This window comes from Brachionichthys hirsutus, chromosome 18, assembly GCF_040956055.1.
Source record: "Brachionichthys hirsutus isolate HB-005 chromosome 18, CSIRO-AGI_Bhir_v1, whole genome shotgun sequence".
Taxonomy (NCBI): Eukaryota; Metazoa; Chordata; class Actinopteri; order Lophiiformes; family Brachionichthyidae; genus Brachionichthys; species Brachionichthys hirsutus.
Genome location: NC_090914.1, coordinates 872,501 through 882,113, shown reverse-complemented (window position 1 = coordinate 882,113; position 9,613 = coordinate 872,501). Strand labels below are relative to the sequence as shown.

General features: G+C 47.9%; 2 protein-coding genes across 2 annotated transcripts in view; both read left to right on the top strand.

Moving 5' to 3' along the window:
• The first annotated feature begins 517 nt into the window (after positions 1-517).
• On the top strand, positions 518-5,838 carry rcor1 (REST corepressor 1). Its single transcript, XM_068751953.1, has 13 exons — positions 518-698; positions 789-848; positions 1,434-1,514; positions 1,592-1,644; positions 1,718-1,879; positions 1,966-2,084; positions 2,743-2,821; positions 2,909-2,959; positions 3,043-3,189; positions 3,273-3,350; positions 3,461-3,518; positions 3,600-3,838; positions 4,881-5,838. Exons 1-13 carry the CDS (start codon positions 518-520, stop codon positions 4,923-4,925), a joined length of 1,353 nt encoding a protein of 450 aa, XP_068608054.1. The 3' UTR covers positions 4,926-5,838.
• Positions 5,839-8,847: 3,009 nt separating this feature from the next.
• The window catches only part of mipol1 (mirror-image polydactyly 1), a 13,550-nt gene continuing 12,784 nt past the window's right edge, over positions 8,848-9,613 (top strand). The window contains exons 1-3 of the mRNA XM_068752017.1: positions 8,848-9,007; positions 9,230-9,395; positions 9,482-9,561. Coding sequence (XP_068608118.1) covers positions 8,848-9,007; positions 9,230-9,395; positions 9,482-9,561 — 406 coding nt within the window. The remainder of the gene's footprint in view (positions 9,008-9,229; positions 9,396-9,481; positions 9,562-9,613) is intronic.

Below are 9,613 nucleotides of genomic sequence, written 5' to 3'. Positions count from 1 at the left end.
ATGTTATAGTTAATGACATTAGTGTATTAACGATAATGTTTAATAGGATCGAACTGGTATTTGGTGTTTTAAAGTGGCAGCAGAGACCACGCGCACACACACGCACGCTCCTGCTCGGATCGATCAGGTTCATCGAGTGGAGTCTCTGATCGGTTTACTTCGGGACTTGTCGGTGCTTCGGTTTCTGATGGTCTCGCTGGGTCCCAGTCTGGGTCTCACTGCTTCGTTCTGGTTCCGGGTTCTTGTTCCTTAACTTTTCGGACAGTGACGCTTCAGTCTCGGTTTAACTGTTAGCATCTTTTTGTTAGAGCTCATTGATCTTTTATTTTAAGCTTCGCTGCGGCGCTAAAGTCCTCCTCTGGGTTTCTATTCCGCACCGAAACGTCCTGCTGCTGCCGGGCAAGATTAGTTAGCTTAGTCTGAGTCCAATTAGCCCATTCGGCTCTGTTAGCAGGGCAGCTTAGCTTGCTAGCTAACTATTAGCCTGAGTTAGCAGCCAGCTGTTCGGGCCCTCGGCATGCCGACGATGCTGGAGAGAAACTCAGAGGCTCCGGGGAAGCGGAGAGGCAGAGCCCCGGCGGCCAGCGGCACCAGCGTCCAGGGAACGGCACCCAAACCCGGCCCGAAGTGCCTGTCCGGTAATGGAAGCAGCTGCTGGGAAGAAGGAAGTTCTGGCTCCAGTAGCGACGAGGAGCATGGTGGGTAGCCTCGAACTCCGACCTCCAGCCGAGCATCGTCTGTTCTGCTGCGTGCTGTTTCTGAGTTCTGCTGCCTGTATGCATGTGCAGGTGGAGGAGGGATGCGGGTGGGTCTCCAGTACCAGGCCGTGGTTCCGGACTTTGATCCGGGTAAGGGTGAACGAGGATCCGGTAGCCTAGATGCTTCGGTGTAGCCTCGAACAACAGGACCATTGAAGTATTTGACAGTGTGCGGCAGAATCTTCTAAACGCCTTCGCTTTGATAGGTTCTCTGTATAATTCTGGTCTTATAGATCAAATAGTGACCTTTTAATATATATGTTTATTAAGGAAATATAATATTGTAATTATTGTAGAGTTTTAATGTAAGAGATGTTTCAGTCAGACTGCTCTGGCAGAGTTGGGGGAGGAAGTGGTGAACTGTGTTTCTGCTTTGTCCTCCTGCTCTTAAATAAATGAGTGGTGTCCAGAATATTACCAGAACCCAGCCGGATAGAACCCAGGCAGGTGCAAGCACACAACAAACCCGAGCTATGAGGCCACGGCTCAAACGCTGGAAGCAGACGTAAAAATCTCTGTGTATATATACTGTATATGCTATGCTATGCTAAAGCGTACCATAGTGCTTTCCCCCCCGGTTATCCTCACCTCCGTAGATCAATACTGTGTTTAGCTGACGAAATGGACTAAATATTCTATGTGTGTGTGTGTGTGTGTGTGTGTGTGTGTCGTCAGACGTAGCCGAGGCGGCTCAGGCCAGAGAGAACCTGGGCATGTTGGTTTGGATCCCCAGCAGCTGTCTGAATGAGACTCAGTGTAAGAAGCGCCTCTGGTTTCATTGATTCGATCGTGAAGTGCGTTCAGGTTGGACTGCAGTGTTGTCTCTCTTCCAGTGGACGAGTACGTTACCATCGCCAAAGAGAAGCACGGCTACAACGTGGAGCAGGTAAGCGTTCGTCCCTTTATCTGGACTTGGTACTTCAGGGAGACTCTCTCATAGTACGCGTCTGTGTTTTCAGGCTCTTGGGATGCTCTTCTGGCACAAACACAACGTTGAGAAATCCCTGGCAGACTTACCCAACTACACTCCGTTTCCCGACGAGTGGACGGTGGAGGACAGAGTCCTGTTTGAGCAGGCCTTCAGTTTCCACGGAAAGAGCTTCCACCGCATCCAACAAATGGTACCGTTAAAACGTAACCGGGATAAATGTGTATCCTGATCACTGATCAATCGGGGTCGTTGATCTTTGAACCTCTGTCACTGTAGTTGCCAGATAAAACGATGGCCAGTCTGGTTCGTTTTTATTACTCCTGGAAGAAAAGTCGCAGTAAAACGAGCTTGATGGACCGACAGACTCGCAAACACAAGAGAGACAGAGGTGACAGGTGAGCTGCAAGGTCGCGCAGCACAACACAGGTAACGCAACATTACAGGTAGCGCAGCGCTACAGGTAACGCAACATTACAGGTAGCGCAGCACAACACAGGTAACGCAACATTACAGGTAACGCAACATTACAGGAAGCGCAGCGCTACAGGTAACGCAACATTACAGGTAACGCAACATTACAGGTAGCGCAGCGCTACAGGTAACGCAACATTACAGGTAGCGCAACATTACAGGTAGCGCAGCGCTACAGGTAACGCAACGTTACAGGTAGCGCAACATTACAGGTAGCGCAGCGCTACAGGTAACGCAACATTACAGGTAACGCAACATTACAGGTAACGCAACATTACAGGTAACGCAGCGCTACAGGTAACGCAACATTACAGGTAGCGCAGCGCTACAGGTAACGCAACATTACAGGTAACGCAACATTACAGGAAGCGCAGCGCTACAGGTAACGCAACATTACAGGTAGCGCAGCGCTACAGGTAACGCAACATTACAGGAAGCGCAGCGCTACAGGTAACGCAACATTACAGGTAACGAGTAGCAATACTACAGATAACAGCACAGGTACGGTGGCTTTAAAGGTGAGCTCAGTGTTTCCCGTCATCTTATTGGTCGGTTCAGATGAATAATTTAAATGTGTTGTAGTGACGAGGAAGTCGTGGGTGGAAACCCAAATCCTCCCAGCGAGTCCGAGTTGGATCTAAAAAAAGAAGACAAGAAAGAGGTAAAGTGCTTCTGACTGCTGACCGACGTTCTCGTTTGCTGACTGTTTATTGTTTACGGACTGCTTGTTCGTTTGATTTCATTTCAGGTGCGTTCTGGACCGGAGAGGTCAGAGGTCAAACCAACCATTGGATTGAAGGTAACACACCTGTCCTGTCTGTGGTATTCGGTCTGTCTGCGCGGCCATGCCAGTGACCCGTCTGTCTTTCCGTGCACCTGCAGACAGGCAGTAAGACGTCTCAGCGTTTGAAGAAACGTCCTCCCAGAGGAATGTTTCTGAATCAGCAGGACGTCGTCTCGCTGTCGTCTTCAACTCCTCAGGGATTCATCAGACAACTGGACTGTCAGCTGGTCTCCATCAAGAGACAGGTGTGATCACCCGCCTGTCTGTCCGAGCACCTGTCTGTCTGTCTGATCACCTGTCTGTCCTCACCTGTGTCTCTTTTTTCTAGATTCAGACCATCAAACAGTCGAACGGCTGCCTGAAGGACAAAATCAGCTCAGGAGTTGACGAGTTCCGACAGCCTGAGGTAACTATGGCAACACAGCGGGATGCAGCAGTGCGTAGCGACGGTTGGTTGCTGTTTGCGACTGTCTGATGTTGTTTGATCTCCGTTGTGTTGCTATTTTCTGATTTCAGGTTACTCAGAAGTTTAACACTCGTTGGACCACAGAGGAGCAGCTGCTCGCTGTACAAGGTACGTCCCGACACCTGGATCGTCTCACCTGCATTTCTGTGATTAACCCGCCAGTCAACGGATTGTCTGCTGTCTTTGCAGCCATCAGGAAATATGGGCGGGACTTCCAGGCAATCTCAGATGTGATTGGTAACAAGTCGGTGGTCCAGGTGAAGAACTTTCTGGTGAACTACAGACGGAGGTTCAATCTGGACGAGGTCCTTCAAGAGTGGGAGGCTGAACACGGGATGGAGGCAGGAGAGGGGGAAGTAGAAGAGGAGGACAAGATGGAGGTGTGTCCTGCTGAGGAGGAGGAGACACCTTCTAAGGAGACGAAAGAGGTAAGGAGAAGTTTTTATGTTTACCACAAATCCCAGAATCCTGTCTGTCGTTAAGATAACTTTGCTACTCTATTTGATCTCTACTGCGATTCTATTGCAGCTCCGTTGTGACTCTATTGCAGCTCCGTTGTGACTCTATTGTAGCTCCATTGTGACTCTATTGCAGCTCCATTGTGACTCTATTGCAGCTCCATTGTGACTCTATTGTAGCTCCTTTGTGACTCTATTGCAGCTCCATTGTGACTCTATTGCAGCTCCATTGTGACTCTATTGCAGCTCCATTGTGACTCTATTGTAGCTCCATTGTGACTCTATTGTAGCTCCATTGTGACTCTATTGCAGCTCCATTGTGACTCTATTGCAGCTCCATTGTGACTCTATTGTAGCTCCATTGTGACTCTATTGCAGCTCCATTATGACTCTATTGCAGCTCCATTGTGACTCTATTGCAGCTCCATTGTGACTCTATTGTAGCTCCATTGTGACTCTATTGCAGCTCCATTGTGACTCTATTGCAGCTCCATTGTGACTCTATTGTAGCTCCATTGTGACTCTATTGCAGCTCCATCATGACTCTATTGCAGCTCCATTGTGACTCTATTGCAGCTCCATTGTGACTCTATTGCAGCTCCATTGTGACTCTATTGCAGCTCCATTGTGACTCTATTGTAGCTCCATTGTGACTCTATTGCAGCTCCATTGTGACTCTATTGCAGCTCCATTGTGACTCTATTGTAGCTCCATTGTGACTCTATTGCAGCTCCATTGTGACTCTATTGCAGCTCCATTGTGACTCTATTGCAGCTCCATTGTGACTCTATTGCAGCTCCATTGTGACTCTATTGCAGCTCCATTGTGACTCTATTGCAGCTCCATTGTGACTCTATTGCAGCTCCATTGTGACTCTATTGCAGCTCCATTATGACTCTATTGCAGCTCCATTGTGACTCTATTGCAGCTCCATTGTGACTCTATTGTAGCTCCATTGTGACTCTATTGCAGCACCGCTGTAACACTGTCGTGACTCTACTCTCTGCTGCAGGACTCGTCTTCTCCAGTTGACTCCAAGAAGCCTGAGGCCTCCTAAGGCCCTGCGACCTCTGACCTCATTCATCTGGGTTTATCATGTCTTCGTGTTTTTTATTTTTCTTATTGTATTTTATTTTATTTTCTCAGTTTATCAGCCAGTGTGTGTTTTTATCTTTGTCTATCGTCACTGCTCGCTCTGGACCAATCACAATTCGGACCTGACCCGACGGTCAGAGTGGATGAGATTTGTTTTTTTTCCTATTTGAGTTTTTTTCATTTATATTTGAGCAATATTTTCTTTTTTATTGAACCTCCTATGTTGGTGATGCCATTCATGCAGGAGGCGTGTCCTGTCCTGATGATGTCATCCTTTTTATCCTGTTTTGGGGATATTTATGACACTTAATAGGAGCGATAGTAAAACCAAAGTTCATCAATATATGAATTTTTTCCTGCTGCTTCTCCCTCTCTCTTTTTCATTCTTCTGTTCATTAACTTTTGAACATCCAAACATTGTATCGAATTATCAATACGTTCTTATTTCAATCATTAATATTTGGAAGATTAAACTCAGTAAGTAGAAACAGGAAGCAGAGACTCCAGTGCCTTGCTCAAGGGTCCCGTCTCAGCAGTGTCCACGGGGGTGGACTCCACGAGGACGTCCTGGACTGACTGACCCCCTGCTGGGCTTTAACAGCTCACCCCCCCGGTTCTCAGACGCACCTCTGCATCACATTTCATTGGAATCCATTCGGCAGATACTGAAATGCTGAAGTTCACCTATAAAAGGTGTATTTATATGAATGTTTATTTAGTAAGAAAGTGTGAACTCCTGTAAATTTCTGGCAATATTCACCACTGATTTTCAGAAGTTCTTTGATGTGCAGACACGAATGACCGTTCCACATAAGGTTCTATCTTGTTTTCTGTAAGGCTTGAATAAAGTTGTTACTGTAAATAAAGCATTCACTGACGACAGAGTCCAGGAAGGAGTCTTTCTGTGCTGTTGAAGTCCTGAATTTTTACCTGCAGACAATTACATTACAAAACAAAAACATCTTCATTTATTTACTGTTTGAAAAGGAGAACTCATTGTCGAGTTTTATTACTGTACTTCCGTAAGCAGGGTATGAATATTACTCGTTAAAAACACTGAAGAGCCTTACGGCATCGTTTAAAATAAAGATTATTTTCTCTGTTTTACCCAGCAGATGGGTCGATAAGGTGTAATTGTTTTCCCATAATCAATAACCCGCAGATTTTGCAGCAAAGCATGAACTAACACGGAATGCGACAACAGCGCCCCCTGGCGGCCGACTTTCTCTCCTCGGTCGCCGGTGCGTCTCAGCGGGAAACAGCGCCCCCTGGCGGCCGACTTCCTCTCCTCGGTCGCCGGTGCGTGTCAGCGGGAAACAGCGCCCCCAGTGGCCGGCGCTCTCCTGGGCAGCTGGGGGATTTCCTGGGCGGAAGCAGCGGAGGGGGTTTCCAGTGTTCCCCGTTGGATCTCAGAACTGGATCCCAGTGTCTTCTTGCTCTCACACAAGCACTCACTTATGAGGACCGACAGAATCTGGAAATCACGCAGGACCCCCAACCCGATCCCGGACCATGAGGAGTCCTCCTGAGGCCCGGGCGGTCCGAGGTAGCGGCAGGTTGACAGTTTGAATCCCTGAGAGAGAGAGCGCCGAGCCGCGGAGCCGCGGAGCCCCGGAGCTGTGGCCTGTGGAGGAGATTCATGTGAGTCGCACAGAACCCCAGCAGAACCTGGTAGCACAGGAGAACAGACGCGTGCGTGCTTTAGCACGACCTAACGGAGTGAACGACAACAGATGCTACGGCTAGCTGCGTGCGTGTTGTGCGTGCGCGTGTGCGTGTGTGTGTTTAAATTGAAATGATCTTCATTGATCAGACAGCAGAGAAACGAGAAGCTAAAGATGCTAGGTGTCTCTTAGCATGAGCAGCGAGACCAGTCTGTTTACATCAGAGTTCGGTTCGGATCCAAGCGAGCAGTCAGGAGAACCAGAGCAGAACACACACCAGCGATTATTGATCAGTACATTTAGAACAGCGCCGTTAAACGCGAAAAAGATGTTTAAATCGCACGGAGACAGGCCCGATTAATCAATCGCAGAGAATAAGTGAAGATGAGTGGAATTAAAAAATGTCCAGGATGGATGCTGGAAGGAGATTTATTTTTGTCCTCTCTTTGTTGTAAAATCAATTTAAATGTTTCTCAGTTATTTTATTTTATTTTTAAATTACTTCGTTTTAACACTTCTTTTTATTTGTCTGGTGAAACTTTCCCAAGTATTTCAGTCTTAAAGATATTTTTTCACGTCCGTCTTTACAATTTCTTCTCTTGGTGTAAAAATGTTAAACTGAGCCTGCGAGATGAAATCCACCCACTTCTGACCCACTCTGCTCACGGCTTATCACTAAACGCTTGAAAAACACGACAGGAAACCTGCAGCAGGTCTCAGTCAGTGGTGAAGACGCACTCGCAGCTTTCATTTCATCGACAACGTTGTGCAAAACAACAACACAACACAAGAACATGTAAAAAAAGAGATTCACGTGTGAACAGAAGATATCCATATTGCTGGATCTAATCCGGATTAAACAATTCATGTTGTAGTTCACAGAATGTCAGAAAGCTGCAGCTGCAGCATTTAATCGATGTGTTAAATGAAAATGAAATAAAAAGACAACGATTTCGATGCTCGGTTGATGGTTTGTAGGTTGGAGGTTGCTGAAGATTGTCTGAATTAGTGAATAGAATAGTAATAACGTTTTTGTTGTCACCTGAAGGTCAGGATTGTGTTTCTGTTACCACAGAACGTCTGCAGCGGAGCATCAGGTTTCTACGGTAACCCAGAAGGGACAAACCAAATTCTGACTGTAGAGCGCTTTTGGGGGGCGGGGCAGGTGTACGAGTCAGATATGAAGAGGGGTGTGAGCAGATCACCTGGACTACGTTACCTGACCCTAAACCTGGGAGGGAGAGAGAGACAGATGGCCGACGAGAAAGACCAGCTAGGACCTATGGGGCTGTAGTCAGAGAGACAGACAGGTAAAGAAAACGATGCACAGGTGAGGAGACCCGTCTGATTGGTGGGTGAAGAGGGATCGTCATGGCGACCTTTGGCGCTGGTCTGGTTTTACAGCTGTCTGCTCCTCGGAGCACGAAAACCAAACATTTAAAAATAAACCCCGAATGTTTCAAACCTTCCGGTTTCTCTTTTGGCGCTGGCGCATCAGCTGTTCTGTCCTGAAGGACACCCCCCCCCCCCCCCCCTCGTGGGTGGGGGTTTCTGTTCCTGCAGCTCTGACAGCTCCCTCATGATGCCGTTCGTTGATCGCGTCTTTCCTCTGCATGTCCAACTTCAATCGATAGCAAACACTGCAGGAACTCGTTGTTCTATTTCACTTACAAAACTCTTCCAAAGAGCAACACGTAACTGAAGTTTACCATTGATTGTGTATTTGGACATATTTGAGACCTATTTTCATCGTCATCGTTTGTCTTCATTAAACTACTCAGCACTTTTATTTTGAAGTTCTGGAACTGAGACTCGGTTTTCAGTCTGAGATGATGTCACATTCAGGAAGTTGTCAGTGCGTGTGTGTGTGTGGAAAAGCCCCTAGCATCCCCATCACTGAGCTGTGATAGAGAGTGATTTGTTTGTGTGATTCTGTCTTCATGCTGAAGGTCACGCGTCACAAGTGTACATTTTGTCCTCCTTCCCAGCGATTCGCTTCGTTCAGACGAAAAGGATGCTTCTGCTTAAATAGAAAGCTTTTACAGTTAAAGTCTCTGGACCCGGTTCAAGCCAGAACTTTTCGTCTTCTGTCAGACAAACCGCTGACGTGAAGAATCACGGACGGATGGAAAGGATTTGAAAGGAGAGAGAGATGCTGGAAGGTTTATGTCATTTGTCATTTTAAATTTACCCCCCCCCCCCCCCGCCTGCTCTCAGGTCATGTCAGCAGGAAGGAGTGCTGACGGGAGGGAGGTGCAGATTCCTCTTCAGCAGGTGGCGCCCTCCCTAGCCACGCCGCTGTCTGCGGTCCCTCCCATCACATCGCACTCTCACCGCCCAGCCAATCCCTGGCCTCCCAGCGACCTCACAGCTTCACCAGGTAAGCACGGCTCGAGTGTTTTAATGCTGTCAAACATGAACGATAAAGATGCTTCTGTCTTCTGAACGAATGCCCCTCACTGCAGTTCTTCAAACGTCCACTTGGCGTCATTGTAATTTCCCCTGGTTGTTTGCAGTCTCGGTTTAAAAGCCCCTGTCTGGACAGGTGCGACCTGCGTCTGCGCTCCGGTAGAGTGAGCCCAGGTGTGTTCCTGTCCTTCAGGTGTCCCTGCAGGCTTCCTGCCCCTTCATGGAGGATTCAGAGATCACTTTGTAGAAACTCCGGAAGCCAAATACTGCTGCGAGGCCTGCAGGCTGGTCCTGTGTCAGCCACGCCAAACCGAGTGCGGGCATCGTTTCTGTCAGAGCTGCATCCACGACATCCTCAGGTGAGCCGTGCAGAGCGAGACAGGAAGTGTCTTGAATGTCTTTATTTTGCACGCTGATGGTCGTCCTCGTTCCTTTGGTTCTGCAGTCATCTGAACCCGGTTTGTCCAGCTGACATGGAGCCTCTGTTCAAAGACAAGGTGCGCAGGAAGTCACCTCAAGATCAATGTCCCGTGAAGCCCCGATTGAGTATTGATCACTAAAGATGACTGTATTTTTG